The sequence below is a fragment of the Neoarius graeffei genome, chromosome 15, assembly GCF_027579695.1.
Source record: "Neoarius graeffei isolate fNeoGra1 chromosome 15, fNeoGra1.pri, whole genome shotgun sequence".
NCBI lineage: Eukaryota > Metazoa > Chordata > Actinopteri > Siluriformes > Ariidae > Neoarius > Neoarius graeffei.
In genome coordinates, this window is record NC_083583.1 from 25,448,523 (window position 1) to 25,469,555 (window position 21,033).

The window sequence follows — 21,033 nt, forward strand, 5'->3', positions numbered from 1 at the left end:
TCCGTATTTTCCAGCTTGATGAGCATCAACAACACTTTTTCTGAGGTCCTCAGAAATCTCCTTTGTTCGTGCCATGATACACTTCCACAAACGTGTTGTGAAGCTCAGACTTTGATAGATCCCTGTTCTTTAAATAAAACAGGGTGCCCACTCACACCTGATTATAATCAGTATGTGAACCTCTAGGATAAGCAGTTAATTTGAAGGTGAAATTAGAGTCAGGTGTTTTCAATCAATGGGATGATAATTATCATCCCATTGATTGAAAACACCTGACTAATTTCACCTTCAAATTAACTTTTTATCCTAGATGTTCACATACTTTTGCCACTCACAGATATGGAATATTGGATCATTTTCCTCAATAAATAAATGACCAAGTATAATATTTTTGTCTCATTTGTTTAAATGGGTTCTCTTCATCTACTTTTAGGACTTGTGTGAAAATCTGATGTTTTAGGTCATATTTATGCAGAAATATAGAAAACTCGAAAGGGTTCACAAACTTTCAAGCACCACTGTAAACACTTGATAAAGCAAAGCAGTTCTTGTTTAATAATTCCTGATGTGTTTGTGGTGAAGTCGTGATTTGTCTAACGCCATGGATTCAGAAAGTATTCAGACACTGTTACTTGTTGCACACTTAGGCTACATACACACAACAACGGCAACGAGATTTTTTTTTTTTAAATATCGCGTCCACATGGGCAATGGATCAGTAAAATATCAGGTACATATGGCAACGCAACGCTTGCTGAAAATGATGCAATACACATGCCACACCTCTACGTGCGCTGTAAGACGGTCCCATCGGAGACACCAGAACAACAGAAGTATGACGCATGCGCATAAACTCCTTCTGTAGCATCAGCCACAAAGTTTTGATTCTTAATCAGTAGCGTAAAATAGTATCTATTGTCTAAGACACTTATTTATATTTCATATTAAAACGTCTATGTAAATTAATACATAGAAAGCCTGGCCAGGCGCTGAACGTTCTTCTGCCTTCACTTTAAGAGAAATTCAGGGCAAGCATGAGCCTAGGTTCTTCCCTGTCACTCACCCTGTCACTGTCACACGCACACACCTTCTCACTCCCTATCCTGTGGATATAGTCCCTTTAAATCACGTGCTCGTTTTTTGAATGGAGACGCGGAAAGAGGAATGAATGGGGTAGATGGAAGCCGGTACGCCAACATTCTGATATCCTCCAGAATTCTTTAATGGTCTGGAATAAATTGAATGCTACACGTTGATGGATTACTTTGTTCTTCTATGCCCTTTTTGAGGAATGTATTGTCAGACTTAAACCAACATCTGAAGAGGGGAGATCGCTCCTTTTTTTTCCCTATTTTTGCTGGCGGAATTGTTTTTGTTTTTGGAAAGCGCACGGGTGGTGCGCGGTTTTGGTTATACTGCTTCCGCAGTGTTTGGACTAAAGACTCTGCCCTAAGGGCTATTCTCTCACACTCTCTCTCACTTTGCACCATTACACAAATATTCACAGTGAAAATATATTGTAAGCGCGTTTCATGAGCCAAGTTATAGGATTTGTTGACAACTCGCATCGAGTTCGTTACACTTCCACCCGGCGTGAAGCACTCGCAGTCATGTGGTTGTGACGTCATCGTAAACAAATCCGTTCTACTCATCCAGACGACTTCGCAACGGCACCGTTGTCAGATTTTTCCACTCTGGAACCCGTTCTCAAAAGATTTCGTTTTGGGGCACCCAAAACGCTGGTGCCGTGTGGACGCCAGGCCTAAACGATAAACAATTTTATCAGATTCACCTGAATCCGTTGCTGTGTGGACAGGGCCTTAGTGTTGTGGATTTGATTTTGAATGGATTGCCATTTGTACCCATCCATCTGACACTTACTCGCCCATAATGATGAAGTGAAAACATGTTCTTACATGAAGAGATTTTTGAAAATGAATTAAAAATCCCAAACTGAAATCTCTCAATCACAAAAGTATTCAAAGCCTTTGCTCTAGCACTGGGGTCAGGTGCATTTTGTTTGCTTTAATTATCTTTGAGATGTGTGTAGAGCTCAACTGGAGTCCACTTGTTCCAATGTGAATTGATTGGATATAGTTTGGAAAGGGCTCATAATTTTTACACACCCACACATGTATTTTTGAATACTACAGACTTTCCCGAACTGTTTCTGTTCTCCTTTCATACATTTCAATCACTATCAAGGTTATATTACATTACTATACATTACCCTCAAAATAAAAAAGAGAAAACTGCATTTAAAGATTCCATTCAGACTGTCAGGTTCTTGCACAGGAGCATCACAGACATTTTGATATCCAGTATCTAATTGCAAATATAATTAAAGGTGCTGACTGCAAAGCCACCTGAAATTTTCCATGGCATTTTTCTGTCTCACAAGAACAGTATCATGCGGATGATGTGCTGAGGGTAGCTTTTCTCTGTTTTGGGACCGAATATCCTACCTTTTGAGGTAAATAGTACAGCCCTACGGAAATAGCTGAATGTGAGGAGCTTTAGCTAATTAGCACAACTATGGAAGTGGGTCACACCAAGATGACGACGCGTAGAGAACATTGTGACTCTGCATCGACCTCAGAGTTTTGAGTTGCAGGTATGTAATTTGTGGTTGACATTCACAAAGAGATCCATGAAACAAAAGATGAATAGATATTTTCTCTGTTACTGCTTTTGTGTTATCCTTTCTTTCTTTGTAAGATCAAAACATTTGGTGTATAACTCCATACTTGATACTGCGGAGCCAAGCCCATGCATTCTAAGGCTAAGATAGCTAAGCACTAGCTAGAATGGCTGAGTTATTGGTCCAGAAAAATGACAGCATCTAACCTTGCTCCAACTTGCAGTTGCACTCACTAGGCAGGCTATGCTGGCTTTTAGCTGGCGGGAGAGCGGAATTTGCCGTGTTTGCCCATGTTGACTTGTTTTGGTTAAAAGTAGGCCGAACATGCCCCACAGCAGTCATGTGATATTATTGCCCGCTTGCTTCGGCAATCTCTGGAATCGTAAAATGCGGGACTCATTTTATCTCAGCAACACATTTACACAAAGGATACACAGTGTGTGCAGCAGCGAAACATCTCGAAACTCCAACAGCAATAGAAATAGAATATTTTGCCCAGAATTCAACTTTGCAGTCAGCACCTTTAAAGGAGTACGCCACCCCCCAGGTGAAATTGAGTCAGTCCCTAGAGTTGGATGAGTGAGCCAAAGCGTTTTGTAGCCGACCCAGCCATTGCCCTGATCTAGAAACACCCCGGTTAGCTTTAGCTTAGCGTAGTCACTGTAATACGGCGTGTCCAGCTAGCATGTCGTTGCAAAAGTGAATCAAATAACTCAAGATTTTTTATAATTATTTCTCATGACCTGTACATTCACATCGAGTACACATATCTCGAAATAACACGAAGGGATTTACTAGACCAATTTATATATGGAACTATTTTCGGCCACAGCACAGGCAATGCACCGCTGCAGGCGCAAAGACACCACGCAGCACCTGAAAACCCTCAACTTCCGTCAATACACCAGCGTGACTACTAAGTTGTGGTGCTGCGTGGTGTCTTTGCGCCTGCAGCGGTGCTTTGCCTGTGCTGTGGCTGAAAATAGTTCCAGATATAAATTGGTCTAGTAAATCCCTTCGTGTTAATTTGCATTGATATGTGTACTCGATGTGAATGTACAGGTCATGAGAAATAATTATAAAAAATCTTGAGTTATTTGATTCACTTTTGCAACGACAATGCTAGCTGGACACGCCGGATTACAGCGACTACGCTAAGCTAAAGCTAACCGGGGCGTTTCTAGATCAGGACAATGGCTGGGTCAGCTACAAAACGCTTTGGCTCGCTCATCCAACTCTAGGGACTACAGGGACTGACTCAATTTCACCTGGGGGTGGCGTACTCCTTTAAGCTTATGTCCAATGAACATAGTTTTCAACCAACTTGATCCAAGTATGACATTCACTATGTGACAAAACTCGTACTTAGCTAGCATTGTGTTAGACATCTTTAGGCACATCAACAGGTTTTGGTTTCACTAACTCCCAGAAGCAAGCACTGTTTAATTTTTAGTTTTAATTTATTTAAATTTTTAGTCGGCTGGTGTTAGCTACCATTATGTATTATTTATATTCTATTAAACATAAGAATGTGAGGACAGGAAAGTGTCTTAGTCCATGTTACACATCACTTCTGTTATGAGCGAAACATATTTGTCCTTACTGCTGCTGAAAACAAGTTAGAATCACTTGTGTGCTTACCACTTATCCTTACAGTACGTCCTAACTCGTATCAATACAATTATATATCAATACAATATCAGACTCATGTAGGACATGTGGTTTACAGGTTTTTAGCATCTTTTTATGCTTGAAAAGATTTGAATGATAACAGTACTAATGTGATTTATTCTACTCATATTTTGAAACTGTTCCTATACTAATGTTTCTACTGTGTGCGCACGCGTGTGAAAATATACACATGCACTACACAGAACGTACTACAAAATAACACAGGATGTAACACTTTCTAAAACACGTACCTCTGTGTTTTGAATGAGGAAATGGCGACACTGCCCACCCCAGTGCACAGACAGCACATACTCCTGTTTGCCCTGGCTCTGCCTGACCAAAAAGTCCCCATCATTCTTCAACAGCTCCTGGACTTCGACTCGTGGGATGGCACCATGGTACCAACACTGTTGGCTCAAAGGCTTCTCAATTTCAGGGACAGGAGACAGAGCAGGTGGCACCTGGGAGGCATTATAAAACACACTACTCTACACAACGGGACATGTGCGGATTACATTAGCATGAGTGCAATTACTGATTTGCTAGTTCTACTTTTAGGATTACAGATACACAAGATAGAACATGCATTTCAATGACATTTCCTCAAAACCCTCTTCCAATTTCTCTCAAACTGCTGTTAAGTACTTTTAACTTCTCTGTTTAAAAGACACCAGAGAAACCTCCTTTTGTACTGGGTACAAAATGCTGCAGACAGAACGACAAATTCAGTATAATTAAGGTATTGTGTTTATTTTAGTGTCTTATTTGGCTATTCAAATCAAATTTCTGGCAGGACTTCCTGGCAGACAAAACATAAAATAAGTGACAAGTCTGATTTCTGTTTTTATGTCCCAAAGTTAGGACACAAAACACTTAATTTGTATTTATGCCTTTTAATGACCATTTTTATTATTATTTGCAAGAATGACAGTTATTTTATTTCTTTCTACTCGTTTTTCCCCCATAACCATAGTTGTTCTCTTTTTGTACTATTGTTTAAAAGCAGTTTCTGCCCCAGAATCATTATTATATTATTAAAGAAAGAGAAGCAGACAATAGAAAAGGCTTACTCACGGTGTACTTGGGTTTGAACAGGCTGCTCAGGTGGTTAAAGATGCTGTCCATACTAGGGACTTTGAAATCTTTGTCACGCTCCTTAGTAAAGGAAAGATATATTATGCTGCAGAACATGATTTTGTACATGAAATAATGAAAAAACTAAATGTTTTGCAGGTACAACATGGTCAGCCAATTTAAAAAAAAAAATGCAGAATGCTTTAGAAGAGGCCACAATGTTCATCTCGCTCTATAATTAAATCACGCTTATTCATATACCCCAAGACCTCATAAACCTTCTCATCCCTTGAGAGAGAGAGGAGACCCAGAGCTTTTTTTAGAAGCTTTACAATAAGACTTGATCTTTCATGCTCTGCCTCAGTAGCTTTTCTTTGGTGAAGATACACAACTCTCTCCTAAACTAATAATGGAGGGAATGAAGCACAACGGTAGGCAGTAAAGGCTGTGTAAATCAGTCTTGTGGAAATACAGTAAACAGAAGCAACATCCTAAGTAGCACATTTATCTGTGGAGGATTCAGCATTTCTGTGCAGCAGAAACAATAAATCCAGAATGCAGTCTCGTGCCAAACCCTTCAGGCCAATACAAATCTATGGAATGGGTCCTTTTTAAAACTGCTGATGTCGCTCAGCTGAAACACAGTGCAGCTATAAGGGCTCTGTTTTGTGTGTCAGGATCTTGTAAATGCATGCTGAAAAATGCCATATTTTCGTCTTTATCCAAGCAATGCACTACTATATCCTGTTCCTGTGTTTCATAGTGATCAGTGAATGGCATTAACTCTTCAGTTTTGACAGAAAAGCCCGAAAAACTTGCAAGCAAGCCCAGGAGCTACTTAGTAGCTGGTAAAGTGACAAAGTTTAATCCAAGCTGTAGGGCAATGCATTAAAAGATTTAATACTTCCGTAGTTAAGGTTTTCCACAAGTAACTGGAAGGACTGCAGGAAAATCCGCTGTCCGCTGCATGCGCAAGACCCTTAAACCTTTATATTCTGAGCCCTATGCCTGGATTAGGCTCAGTTTTAAGGCACTTTGGATAAAAGCTTCTGCCAAATGGATTTAAAAAAAAAAAAGAAGCAAAACATTGCAGCACAAACGTTGCGTCAAATCATTCAATGTTTGCATTTTAACTAGTTTAAGGCAGTGGGTCTAAAGTTTTCTTATTGAGGACCAGATGAAATAAACAGAAGTAACTAGCCGCAGGCTAGCTAGAATAATACAATTGTGAAAAATATAATAGACTTGACTTTTGTGCCTTATGAAAATGAGACTAGTCTCAGTAGGGCTTCTCTTCAACTGAAATTAAGATATACATCAGTCAACTTCTTACATATTACCTCATAGACAGACAGACGGAGACAGACAGATAGACAGACAGAACCAGTCAAAAGTTTAGACACACCTTCTAATTAAGTAGTTTTTCTTTATTTATTAAAAGTCACTTCATGTCTTAAAGCAATGGTAGATGTTTCTCTTTACTTAGTTGAGCGGTTCTTCACATAATATGGATTACTAGAGTTGTGGAACAGGGCTATTTACTGTATTTTTATTATTTGATCTCAAATGCATTAAGGAGGCAAGAAATTGTACTAAATAACTTTTGACAAGGCACCTGTTAATTGAAAAGCATTCCAGGTGACTACCTCATGAACCTGGTTAAGATAATGCTAATAGTGTACAAAGCGTCATCAAGGTAAACGCTGGCTATTTTGAAGAATCTAAAATATGAAACTTTGTTTACCACATAATTCCATATGTTATTTCATAGTTTTGATGTCTTCAGTATTGCTCTACAATGTAGAAAACAGTCAAAATACAGAAAAAAAATCTATGAATGAGTAGGGGTGTCCAAACTTTTGACTGGTACTGTATATATTTATTACACACCCACACCATCCCCTTTAAGAGAAACACCTGTACAGCCGCTTATTTATGCAGTTATCCACTTAGCCAATAATGTGGAAGCAGTACAAAGAAACAATGCATAAAATCATGCAGATACAAGCCAAGAGCTTCAGTTATTGTTCACATCAAACATCACAATGGGGGAAAAGCGTGACCTTTATGACCTTAACCCTTGCATGGTTGTTGGTGCCAGGTAGGCTGGTTGGAGTATTTAAGAAACTGCCGATCTCAGCTGACAGGAAGGATATAACAAGTCAAATAATCACTCTTTACAACTGTGGTGAGCAGAAAAGCACCTCAGGACACACAACACATCAAACCGTGAGGTGATGGGTTACAACAGCTGAAGACCACATCAGATTCCACTCCTGTCAGCCAAGAGCAAGAATCTAAGGCTATCATGAGCACAGACTCACCAAAACTGGACAGGTGAAGACTGGAAAAAAAAAAAAGGTGATTTTTTTTTTTCTTCTAATCTTCAACAGTCCAGCGATTCCATGCCCATGATCGCCTCACAATAGACTAGATTAGCCTTAGGCTAGGCTGTAGTTTGGACACCCCTGGTCTAGATAAATAAATGAAATAAAATTAAATAAAATAAATTAACACCCTAAACCATCTAGGAAGCTGTATATGCTGTGAATGCTCCCAGGAGTTTCGAGAGTACTGGCTCCTACACACAGTAGCTGGTCAAATATTAACATAATGTTGGACATTAAAAACAGTGAAAGAACAGTGAAGTCATTATGTCATGGATTTGTTTACTGTTACAAAATCCCTATATGACTGTGTCTTTGTTGGAATAGCAGACTTGGTCAAAAATTTGAAGAATGGTATTTGAATAATGGGCCTTGTCATAATACTTGAAAAATGTCTGGATTAAAGAAAACAATACCAATTCATATGAGCGTACACCCACTCTTTCAATTCTATTCATCCATAAAAACCCTGATTATCAAAAACAAACACACCACACAGACTGTTAATGGGTACTCACAGAAATCTAATGTTTTTGTGTTGTTCAAAGACAATTGACTCACAGTGGTGCTGGAGTTGAGAGAGATCCGATCATCATCCAAGTCCAGTGTTGGTGCATCATTGCTGCCAAGACTTTGCAGTTTATCAGCCAGCAACCTGCGCTGGGCCTCAAGCCGGGCACGTGCCACCATTGATATCACCACCTGCTGCCTGCTGTCCTCCAGAGCATTACGCTTGCTAAACTGGTACACTCTGTTTAACAGGATCGTAGTACTTTATCAGATACTATTCTGTAATAGTGACAAGAAGGTTATGAGTTCAAATCCCAGGACTGCCAGAGAGCCACTGTTTAGCCTTTGAACAAGACCCTGAATGTTCAGCTGCTATACAGTATGTGGATTGGCTTCCCAAGGTAGGCTCTGTACTCCACAACCCTGACCAGATTAATGTGGCTAATGAAGATGAATGAAGGGCATAGATGATAATCAACGGTTATTAAATGGGCTGCTCTCAGATTCTAATGAGTAAGTACTTTATTAAATGAAGGGTCACTTGGAGAGTAGTTCAGCCCATAGAAAAGACTCACAGCGCTGATGTTGATTGTAAGATCATATACCTTTTCCAATTAAATATAAACTTTTCCAACAAAATATAATAATTTCTTAATTCTTGAAATCCTTTTTATTTTGTAATGAGTATTTTGTGGAATAATATGGGGTGTTGAAAAACATGTAACTGATTGTGTAGGTGAATGCACAGATGGACTGTTAAATAATTCACTGCACTTACCTAGTCACAGACTTGTTTGCAGTTAACCAAAATGACTACTCTGATCTTAATAAATGAATAAATGTGTTGTGACTTGGCTCGAGAAGTAGGACCAGTATGTCAGCCAACTGGCTTCACAACACAATTTATAGCTTAACATCATCTGAGCTGTGGCACATTTTATGGTAATCTTTAAGGCAGTAAACGTTACAGAGCTGTTCCTTGGCCAGCCATTAATTACACACAACATTAACTAAATAAACTAAGCAGGAAACACTAACAACGCTGGACAGGCATATAAATCAAGATGTATTAATATATTAACCCAGCACTTTACTCCATACATCTAATATTCATGAAAACACTCTTCACACTGGGGGAGAGAGACCACGAAGCTGTTTTAAGACACAACAAATTCCGCTGACTTACAGCTCATGTATTATTTTCATGTAAATCAGTAAATACTTTTTAAAATCTCAGAGCTATGCAGTGAAAGCTCACCTCTGGCCAGCATTGTCCAAGTTCTCTTCGGCCTCCAGGTCTATCTCCAGCTGGTTAACAGCGGCCTGCTGTGTTCCCAGAGTAGCCGCTATGCTTAGAAGCTCCTCTTCAATAGCAGTGAGCCTGACTCAGCAGGAAAGAAGAGTACGAGTAAGATTCACTGAATAGAGAGGATATAACTGCATTTTTAATACTTGATTATAGGCAATACATTATTCATATAGGTGCTTCAAACAATGTAGCCAGTGACAAGTGATAAAGTAATATAACTAAAGTTATACAAATCAAGAAATGCACCAAAACACTGACAAACATTCTAAGGAGACAACCGAATACAAATTCATTATTTGGAATGAAGAGAGAGTGTTCTAAACACATACAAATAAAAGCATGAATAGGAGATACACTACTCATTTTTTAATGAGCATGACGAAGGTTCACAGAGCATCCGTCTAGAGATGTGCATTGGGACTCGGATCACGTGGGACACAATAAGCAGGAGGTTTTTGCTTATATGTGAGTACAAGAGAGCAGTGCAACAAACATCACGTTCATTAACATTAATGTAAAGGACTCATTCATTCATCCTTAGTACCTGCCTGGTTAGGGTCATGGTGGGTCAAATTAGGCTAGTTTGTCATATTTTGGGAACTCATACCAACTACATTTGTTAGAATATATCAGGCTTGTAGTACTCGAGACCAGGATTTGGACTCGAGTCTGACTCATGGCCTAATTTTAAGGACTTGTGACTTGACTTGAGCACTGATGACTCTGTCTTGGACTCGGACTTGTCCATCAACTGCATTCAGACTTGTAAACTGGAGACGAGGACTCAGATTTTTTCTTTTTTTTTTTTTTTAACATGCCATAATTTGGCATAAGATATTTATATCTACATTAATTTTTGTACCAATTTCATGCAAGTGTGTCACACCTGTACACCTTGCCTTGTGCACCAAATAGACTCTCGGGTGCATTCCGGACAGCGCGCGCAGCAAGCAGACTCTCATGTGCGTGCCATAAACAACTCACACCCGTGTGCCATAAACGACTCACACCCGCACAAGATTAAGGTGCAATCAGCGCACCGATATAAAGACTGAAAACACACTTCCTTTGTGAAGTATTGAGTTGTGTTGCCGACACATTACCGAGCCTTATTTCCTTGTTTGGTTTCCTGTTTCTTGTCTTTGATTCTGCCAAGTCTACGAAAGCCTGTTTGTGCCTTGCTCGACCTATTGCCTATTTCACCGTTTTACGATTTTGCCTGCCGTTCTGGATTGTTTACCTGTCTTCACTTGTATTACTAATAAACACACCTTCTGCACTTACATCCGTCTCCCAACCATCTCTGACAGAATACTTCGCACTCCCCGACAAAGAGAATCCACATTCACTTGTTCATACGTCATGTTCAGGAACAAACTAATGTTAATGGCGCTGAAACAGCCACCGTCAAATTATGTGATTGGAGTGTTGGACTCAACTTGGATCAACAGTGGATTCGACTCGAAATTTTCTTTAATGACTTGGACTTGACTTGAACACTGGGGACTCAAGACTGGACTCGGACTTGAGATTTAGTGACTCGACCACAACACTGGAATATATCATGGGAAAACAAAAATAATAAGTGCTTAAAAAACAGTCCAGTGCTCATTTCTAGTTGAGAAAAATTATGAGTTCAAGTGATGTAGCTGAGGTTGACAAGCTGGAAGTGTCAGAGCCAGAATTCACAGACCATGCTGACATTACATGGCATTTAGCAGACAATCTTATCCAGAGCAACCTACAACGAGTCAAAGGTCAAGTACACAAAGTGCTGAACTTCTAGACAAGAATGTTCTAGTCCCAACTGAACAAGTGACAGCAGTATCTAGTGTAATATTCTGTTGAAGTATTAATACTCAAACAGCCAAGGAAACAAACCAACCATATAAAGTACAATTAAATAGAGAACTCAAATGGCTAACGCTAGGCTAAACAGTACACAACCTGGGTTGGTCTAGACCAAAACGTAGTTACACAATGGGCAGGGAAGAAGGGGAGAGCTGCAGCCTGAACTGGTGAGTCTTCAGTCTGCGCTTGAAGGTGGTCAGGGAGTCGGCAATTCTGACCTCAACGGAAAGGTCATTTCCACCTTTGGCTTTCTTCCAGTGTTTGTGGGGCATAGTGGTAGAGTTCATGAAATGAGTATATTGGAGGGACAACACTGTCAGATGGCTTGGAGACAAAGTAAGAGAGGCAAGATTAAAATTATTTGGACACGTACAAAGGAGAGATCCAGGGAAAAGAATGTTGGAGATGGAGTTGCCATGTAGAAGGAAAAGAGGAAGACCAAAGATGAGATTTATGGATGTGGCAGGGTGTAACAGAAAAAAATACAGAAGACAGGAGAAGATGGAGGGACATTATCCGCTGTGGCAACCCCTAATGGGAACAGCCAAAAGAAATAGTAGTGGTAGGGTTCATGGATTTAAAAAAAAAAAAAAAAAAAAAAAAAAAAAACACTTTGCAGTTTAGGCCACGCCCACTTCAACATTAAATCCAAATCCAGAAACAGATTTTTGTAACTCTAAACTCTGACAGATATACAGGTAGTGTCACCTGTGTAACACAATCTGTTTAGCGCACAATAATGTGCACTTAAGTGTGTAATGCTAAATACACCAACATGCTTGATGCACACTGATGTTAACTAACATGTGCCGTGAAGGCTGATGAGCACTAATGTGTACTACTCGGTGAGTACACTAATATATATGGTACCCACTGACCATACTAATGACTGATGAACAAACACTAGGTGCATTACAGATGCAGTACATCTATGAGTAGTACACAGTAAGTACACTAATGTGTGCAGTGCATGCTAAGTACACTAATGTATATAATACAAGCTTATTCATACTACTGTCTGTAGTGCACGCTAATGCATATTCAAGTGTATACTGTGTGCTGATGTGCATTATTGTGCATGGCACATGGTAATGGGCGTACCACACACTGATTGGTCCCTAATGTGTAGTGGGCAGTGCATAGCGATGAAATCTAACATGTATTTTTTATTAACATGTGTAGTGCACAGTTATTCAGACTAATGTACTGTATGTGCTTCATGCCAATGGACACTAATGTGTGATGGACTATGATTCCTAAGCTAGCTTTCACTGACTCCACAATCCTGCAGTATGTGAGTGAGGCAGTATGCACCGGTGCTGTATTCCTTCCAGAGTCAGCTCATTCAGTTCCAGCTCCTCGGGCTTCAAACGCTCAGCATCTTCCAGTAGACTGCTGTCAAACTCCACACACGTTGGTACTTCCGCTCTAGACCTGCATGCACACATGCACACCCACACAAAAACAGTGTAACCTGCAGCTTTGGTCAACCCATATAGTCTCCTACTTATAGTGCTCCATCATAATAAACAGTTCATATGATGTTTACCACATTGTTATATATACACACACAGCCACTCAAATTATTTTCACCATCTGGAGTTTCTCAAGTTATTATTATTATTATTATTAACCATAGTAATGTTGAATTCTGAAATCGACAGGACAAATGACAGCTTATATTAAATAAGCTCATTCTAATGTTATCAATTCTATAGTAACAAATTACACAGGGACTTATATAACTGATGTTCTACATAAACAGATTTAAAAGCAAACACACACACACAGATTCCTTGTTATGGTGACATTTTCTATAAGGAGATATTTATTTCACAGTTTTGGAAGGTGTCAACAGTAAGAGATCCACTATAAGAAAGTCTTGGAGAGCTTTGTAGTTTCCCTGTAACTTGACAAGCTGTGTTTTTTTGTCTTATTAACTTGAAAAGAGAACAAAAAGAGATTCTGGTAAGAGTATGACTCTTTATATCTGATATAACATAAGGAATAACAGAAATTAACTTGATTACTGGAGATTCCACAACATGAAACATAACTAAAAAGCAGAGGTTCTCAACCTTTTCTGCTTCGAGGCCCACCTGTTCACACTTGTAACGAATCGGGGCCCATTAAAAAAGATCCCCAATTAGTTTGGCTCATCTATTATAATATAATAATCTATTGTAAAGTGTATTAATGGGATGCAACATCACTCCCTGTCACAGATGAGAGCCCAGGAATTAAATAAGTGCAATAAAAACACTGTTTTTAATTGTAGGTATTGTATTCAAACTCTATGGATGTGCCAGAAGCCAACATAAAACCATGCATGCGGGTCATTCTCAGTCAAAAGGGATTAATGATCCAAAAGTGGAGTCCAGTAACATGAGAACTTATTGCCATGTTTGTGTACAGCAAACAAGCAAGTTACTAAAACCAAGAAATACACTCAAAAGAAGTGGATATAGAAACCACTCAATGGGATAGATCCTTACACGCTAACAAAGAATTTTTCCTACGAGTTGGAAAATTATCCATCCGTTGAGTTCCCAGACATCTCAAACTACCTGGTGCTGCAGACATCATTCTATACAGATGAAAATCTGGAAGAGCATGGAGGCGTACAACTTTTTATATGTGGCTGGGTTAAAGATCTGGGGATCAGGGCACTACAAGATAGACGGCAGTAGACAGATCTAAGTGCAGGAAGAGTGTTTATTGGCAGGCGTGATATTTAAGTCAAGTTTATTTTTATAGCGCTTTTAACAACAGACATTGTCGCAAAGCAGCTTTACAGAGAATTAAAGACTTCAAACATGAGCTAATTTTATCCCTAATCTATCCCCAATGAGCAAGCCCGTGGAGACGGTGGCAAGGAAAAACTCCCTCAGATGACATGAAGAAACCTCAAGAGGAGCCAGACTCAAAAGGGAACCTACCCTCATTTGGGTGATGACAGATAATGTGATTATAAATAACTTGCTTCTATAACTGTATCCTATATAGTCACAAAGTATAACTGTGTAACCAGGAAATTCATGATAGTTTTAACGTGAAGTCTGTTTTGTTGAAGTTATAAACTGTTAATTGATGGAAGTTTTGAGTGCAAAACTGTTCATGACAACTGCAGTCCTAAAGTTAGCAAGTGAACTGTAGTCCTCAGCCATAAATGCATTACTGCAAGTGTCCAGAACAACCTCCAAGTGTTTTTTTTTTTAACAAAAGCAGAATCATAAAGCAGATTATTTAAACAGCATTATAAGCATGGCTAGAAACAAACGTGACCGCGATAATGATAATGCTACGCAAAGCCTCTGTGAAAACAGTTTCCATATCTTTGCATACCAATTGCACTCAAATCAGTAACAGGTGTATAACGAATGGGTCCCAAGCGCATGCTTGTGTTATTTTATGTGACCCATGTGTTATTTTAATAGCCTCTCGAGCTGCACCAGGCTCAAGCGCACAAAGGCATGACAATCAAGTGTTCACCTGCTGTGTGACCACAACTTTTAGCTCACGTGTATATCGCCATCAAAATGCCTCATTTTCATCGATAACCCATTGCAAAGCATCACGAGCTATAGTGTGACAGTAGCTTAACCCTTTCAATGCCCTTGGACAAGTTACATACATCATGAAATCTTTTACCGCTGTGCCTTATGACGGAAGAATGTTATAGGCATTGACTAGTTCATATATGCCACTGTGAAGTAAAAGTAATGTGCCATGTAAGGTATATAAAAGGAGGTGTTTATGACGAGTATCCTACATCATAAGGCACAGTGGTAAAAGATATAATGACGTACATGACTCATCCAAGGGCATTCAAGGGGTTAATGATGCGGATGCAACGTCGGATGCAACCCAGCAATTCTTCTCTACTATGAGTAAAAAAATTAGCTTTAACGGGGAAAAAAAAATTTCGCGGCAGCCCACTGCTATAAAGGACAAAACATACAATGTGTTATTTAATTAATAAAACATTATTAGCATTGGCAAATTGCTGTGGTACAAGAATAAAATACTTCAGGACGTAATAGTTATTGGAAAGTAATCAACTTCACATAAGCAACAAACCACCCTCAATTATTCTCCTATAATAGCACGTCATGTTTTATTTCTTATGTAACAGGTATTATTACCACAGATAAGACAAAAGTATGGACCCTTTTCACGTGACGTCACGACAAACGCAGCTGCCATTTTGGACATGTACTACCAGTAGTTTACCACAGCCAGCATTGAGGAACGGCAGCAAAGAAAGTGTTTATTTTCAGCAAGACTTCCATCATGCCACTATGTTGTTGTGCACCTGGATGTAGTAACCATCAACAAACAAGGCAAGGGTTATCATTTTATCGGATCCCGGTAGATGCTGACCGACGGAGATGGATAGCGGCATACCAGCGCTTGTGTAGTGACCACTTTGTTGGAGGTAAGACGAATAAAATTAGCCAGAAAAGGCATTACATTGCTGTTAACATTCCATTCTAGTTTACTGTAATTATGATCTGGCAGCTATTTACACCGGATCCAGTGTAAATAGCCGCCGGAGCCGGCGGCCGCGGAGCCGGCGCGCGCTCACGGCCCGGCCGGACGTTGGCTCCGGCAGCTATTTACACCGGATCCAGTGGATGCCTACAAATATTTTGTGTCAGGCTGGGTAACATGCCTACATCAGTGGGTCGTCCCTGGAGCCGGTGGTCGCCATCTTATTACAGCTAAGGTTTGTTCACATTTTCATTTACTTTCGGTCCTCAGGATAAACAAAATGTTATTAAATGTCACTGAAATAACTTCTTAGTCTGTTGAGACATGGCCCCATTATAAATTTGCTGTTACCAGGCAATGACCAAGAACTGTATTATTAGGGTCGGTGTAGTTGTAGCAGTGCACTAGCAGCTAGCTGTTAGCACTAGCTAATGTCAACAACATAGCAGCTGGTATGTTACTGTAGCAATGTTTACGTTCAGTCATTTGGATGACTGTTAAAACCTTTCAGTCTCAATTTTTTCCTTTACTGTATTTACTAGTTTACTGTAATTATGATCCGGCAGCTATTTACACCGGATCCAGTGTAAATAGCTGCCGGAGCATGCTCCAGAACCTTGGCCGGAGCGCACTGCTTAATTTGAGGGGGAGCAAGCCGGAGCGCGCTCCGGCAGCTATTTACACTGGATCCGGTGTAAATAGCTGCCAGATCATAATTACAGTAAACTAGTAAATACAGTTTTCTGCATCTCGCTCCTTTTTCTTTTATGTTTGTCGCCTTCCTCGCATTCAAGCCGATTTGAGCCGAAGTCCACTACATGTCCAAAATGGCGGTCGCGTTTACGAAGGTCACGTGACTGAAAAGGGTCCATACAGAATGATAGCAAGTAAATGAAATATTTGTGAAACGCCAAGGCTGACACAGTTGAAGGGTAAACCCGTCACAGCTATAGATAAAAGACTCAGTGCTAACATTAACTGAAAAATTGTGTGATGTGCTACAAGTGTGCAATTAAACTGTTAAAAGATTTTGGCCATTTCTGATTAGATTTGATCGAGTGTTCCACTAAAATAATAATGTATTTTCCAACATCTCAATTCACTTATACCAATTAATTTTAAACTATTTAGGGTTAGGTCATTTAAAATAAAAAAAAACAACATTAAAATATAGTTAGCTAAACCTAGCTACGTTGAAAAAAAAAAAAAAAATGCAGTGCTCCTTTTAACAGTAAACCCTGAAATGCATACACAGGCCTTGCCTTGCCCAGAACACCTGAATGCTGATTCAAGAGACTGAGCCTTTTGACTTGGCAGATAACTGACGAGCTAGTCAATAAGCAACCTTTATATGTATTTTTAATTATCACTTTCTTCCAAGAAGAGTAACTCTCTCCTCATGCACTAGGTGGAGAGCAGGTTCCACAAAGATTTCAGAAAAACTGTTCTCAATTCAACAGGCCTAGCAGACAAACAAGCTCAGGAAGGTTGCCTCAGTGCCAGAGCTCTGGAGACAAGCGATGGACAGGAGAATGCTGGCTAAGCTCTTAGCTCTAATGAGCAATCCATCCAAATCTGCTCCACGAGACCGCTAATGCTGAGCAGCAGGCCACACGTGCTTCAGTGGTCTCTCTCAGGTCTATTTTTCCCGCGGCTATCAGACTGTTTACCTCCCTGAGCTGAACCAGCTTTCACTCTGCACATAGAACAGAATTTCCAATAGTAGTACTTTTTTTGTGACTGTACTGCATTAATGACCGCGAACTGGCCTAGTGGTTAGCATGTGTGCCTCTTGACCGGGCGATCGTGAGTTCTACTATCAAATACCATCATAAAAATGGTGCCTACTGCCATCTGGTGAGGCACGCTGCAATACAGATGCGAGTAGTAAGTCAAACTCTCATGGTTACCAGAGGAGTGGCTTCACACTGTAACCCTAGCTGTGATCGGTGAGAGGCCAAGGGCTATCAAAACAGAGATTGGCGCCGCCCAATGCGCCTTAAGGACCTGGTTAGTACTAGGACAGGAGCCTGTCTGGGAAGACCAGGTCCTGACACAGGAGGAACTTTTGCCGCTTTTCCACTACAAACGCGGCTGAGTTGGGCTGAGCCGTGCCGTGCTGAGTCGAGCTGAGTGGGGCTGTTGGAGTTGCATTTCGACTACAACCGCGCTGAGCCGTGCTGGCTGGAAGTGGGTGGACACATTGGGTGGAGTTAGCGAAAGTGGGTGGATGTCACGTGATGTCGTTAAGCGGCGCAAACAGTGACATCAGTGATCTTTTAAGCGGTAGTCTCACGACCCGGATAGTAAACAATAAACATGGAGGACATGGAGTCGTTAGTGTTGCTGGTCTTGGTTCTGTGGCTTGTTGTCACCGACAACGCCAACAGATACTGGCAAGAGCGTATAGATGAGGCGAGGCGCATAAGGCTTCAGAAATTCTCGTAATTCTTCTTCTTCCGGGTTTGCGGTGTTTACAGATCCCAGCGTGCTCGCAGGGCGTGTGTGGGCATGTGAGGACACTCCTCCTCACCAATCAGTGCACAGGGGAGTGTCTGCTCACGCCCCCAGCCTCACTCAGCTCAGTTTGGCTCGCTTCAGCCCCACTCCAAAACCATGCGAGTTTTGGGGGCTGAGCAGGGCTGAAGCGAGCTGAGTCGTGCTGTTCTTAGATAGTCGAAACGCGAGCCGTGTCGGGCTGAAGTGAGCTGAAGCGAGCTGAAAAAGGGTAGTGGAAAAGGGCCATATGACTTTTTTTTTTGACCACATGAATGATTTTATTATTCTTTGTACATACAGTGTCTTGCAAAAGTATTCATCCCCCTTTGTGTTTGTCCTGTTTTGTTGCATTACAAGCTGGAATTAAAATGGATTTTTGCGGGGTTAGCACCATTTGATTTACACAACATGCCTACCACTTTAAAGGTGCAAATTGCTGTTTTATTGTGACACAAACAACAATCGAGATCAAAAACCAGAAATCTGGAGTGTGCAGAGGTATTCACCCTTGAAGTCGATACTTTGTAGAGCCACCTTTTGCTGTAATTACAGCTGCAAGTCTCTTGGGGTATGTCTCTATTAGCTTAGCATATCTAGCCACCGGGATTCTTGCCCATTCCTCAAGGCAAAACCGCTCCTTCAAATTAGATGGGTTGCGTTGGTGTACAGCAATCTTCAAGTTATGTCACAGATTCTCAATTGGAGTGAGGTCTGGGCTTTGACTAGGCCATTCCAAGACATTTAAATGTTTCCCTTTAAACCACTCCAGTGTAGCTTTAGCAATATGTTTAGGGTCGTAGTCCTGCTGGAATGTGAACCTTTGTCCCAGCCTCAAACCTCTGGCCAATTCAAACAGCTTTTCCTCCAGAATTGCCCTGTATTTAGTGACATCCATCTTTCCTTCAGTCCTGACCAGCTTTCCTGTCCCTGCAAATGAAAAACATCCCCACAGCATAATGCTGCCACCACCATGCTTCACTATAGGAATGGTGTTCTCAGGGTGTTGGGTTTGCGCCACACGTGGCATTTCCCATGATGGCCAAAAAGATCAATTTTAATCCCATCTGACCAGAGAATCTTCTTCCATATATTTAAGGAATCTGCCACATGCTGTTGGGCAAACTCCAAACATGTTTTCTTAAGCAATGACTTTTCTGGCCACGCTTCCATAAAGCCCCACTCTGTGGAGTGTACGGCTTAAAGTGGTCCTATGGATAGATACTCCCATCGCCACTGTGGATCTTTGCAGCTCCTTCGGTGTTATCTTTGGTGTCTTTGTTGCATCTCTGATTAATGCCCTCCTTGCCCGGTTTGCAAGTTTTACTGGGCGGCCTTCTCTTGTCAGGTTTGTAGTGGTGCCATATTCTTTCCATTTTGCTCTAATGGATTTAATGGTGCTCTGTGGGATATTCAAAGTGTGGGATATTTTTTATAACCCAACCCTGATCTATACTTCTCCACAACTTCGTCTCTGACCTGTTTGGAGTGCTCCTTGGTTTTCATGTTGCTTGCTTAGTACTGTAGCAGAGTCAGGGCCCTTCCAGAACAGGTTGATTTATACCAGTGTTTCGCAAAGTGTGGTCCACGGACCACTGGTGGTCTGCGAGAGACCTCAAGTGGTCCGCGAGGTGATCTACAAATGTAGTCAGCGTTTTCAAGATAAGCTAGCGTATGCTTTGTAACATTATTAGAAAGTTAAATTTATCCAATCTTGTTTTTAGCGGCAATCAAACAGGCCTGTAATTTCATCATCATTATTATTATTTAAAAAGCATTCTGCATCTGAATTTGCACCACATAAAACTTGTAGTGTGCACGTGCTCTTATTCCGCCTCTCGTCTCTAGGCAACAGTCACCTCACAAATCTCTGCCTCACAGGCAAACAGGCAGGCAGACCTGAAAACAAGCAAATGAAAATTCTGAACATATAATAGGCTAATCCTAACTAGCTCGTGTTCGTGGGGATTTTTTTTAATTTACTGAAAGTGAAACAACAAGGATGGAGAAGTGGCTGACGGGTTCAGTTAAGAGGAAAAAGCCTGACACTACCGACACAAGCATCAATAAGGAGAAAATGCAAAGAAAAGAAGATTCAGTTAGCACTGAGTCCCCAACACAGAAAGAACAAGAAACAAGAAAAACAAGCTCGGCAGACTAAACCAACGGCAAAGGTGAAAAGAAAATACCACAATGAATATCTAAAGTTGGGATTTTTCTGGACTGGGGATTCTGAAGATCCCAATCTCCACTGTGTCCTGTGCTATGAGATTTTAGCCAACGAGGCAATGAAGCCAGCAAAACTCAAGCGCCACACTGACACGAAACACAAAGAATACCTTGGCAAACCGTTAGCATTTTTCGAGAGAAAATGTGAGGAACTTAAATGCCATATGCGAAAGGACACGAATCAGTACTTCGCCCCCGGAGAAAATGCCAAGGCCACAGAAGCCTTGATACAAAATCACTGATGATATTAAATCATTGATGCTTAGTATGCATCAGCACCACTCCTCCCATTAAGAAAAAAAAGAGTCAGTTTTGAGCAGAAGACAAGTAAGTGTAATCTGTTAAATCTAAAATTTGTTTTGTTCATTTCA

The 21,033-nt window shown here is 40.6% G+C and overlaps 1 protein-coding gene across 6 annotated transcripts in view; it reads right to left on the minus strand.

Moving 5' to 3' along the window:
• fes (FES proto-oncogene, tyrosine kinase) overlaps positions 1-21,033 on the minus strand; it is an 86,267-nt gene that overhangs the window by 29,794 nt on the left and 35,440 nt on the right. For all 6 annotated transcript variants that reach the window (XR_009656678.1, XM_060941071.1, XM_060941070.1 and 3 more), the window contains 5 exons: positions 12,758-12,877; positions 9,542-9,664; positions 8,335-8,524; positions 5,387-5,467; positions 4,564-4,773 (listed from right to left, as the gene is read on the minus strand). Coding sequence is in view for 5 of the 6 variants with exons in the window: in XM_060941071.1 (XP_060797054.1) it covers positions 4,564-4,773; positions 5,387-5,467; positions 8,335-8,524; positions 9,542-9,664; positions 12,758-12,877 (724 nt within the window). In the remaining variant the exon portion in view is untranslated. The remainder of the gene's footprint in view (positions 1-4,563; positions 4,774-5,386; positions 5,468-8,334; positions 8,525-9,541; positions 9,665-12,757; positions 12,878-21,033) is intronic.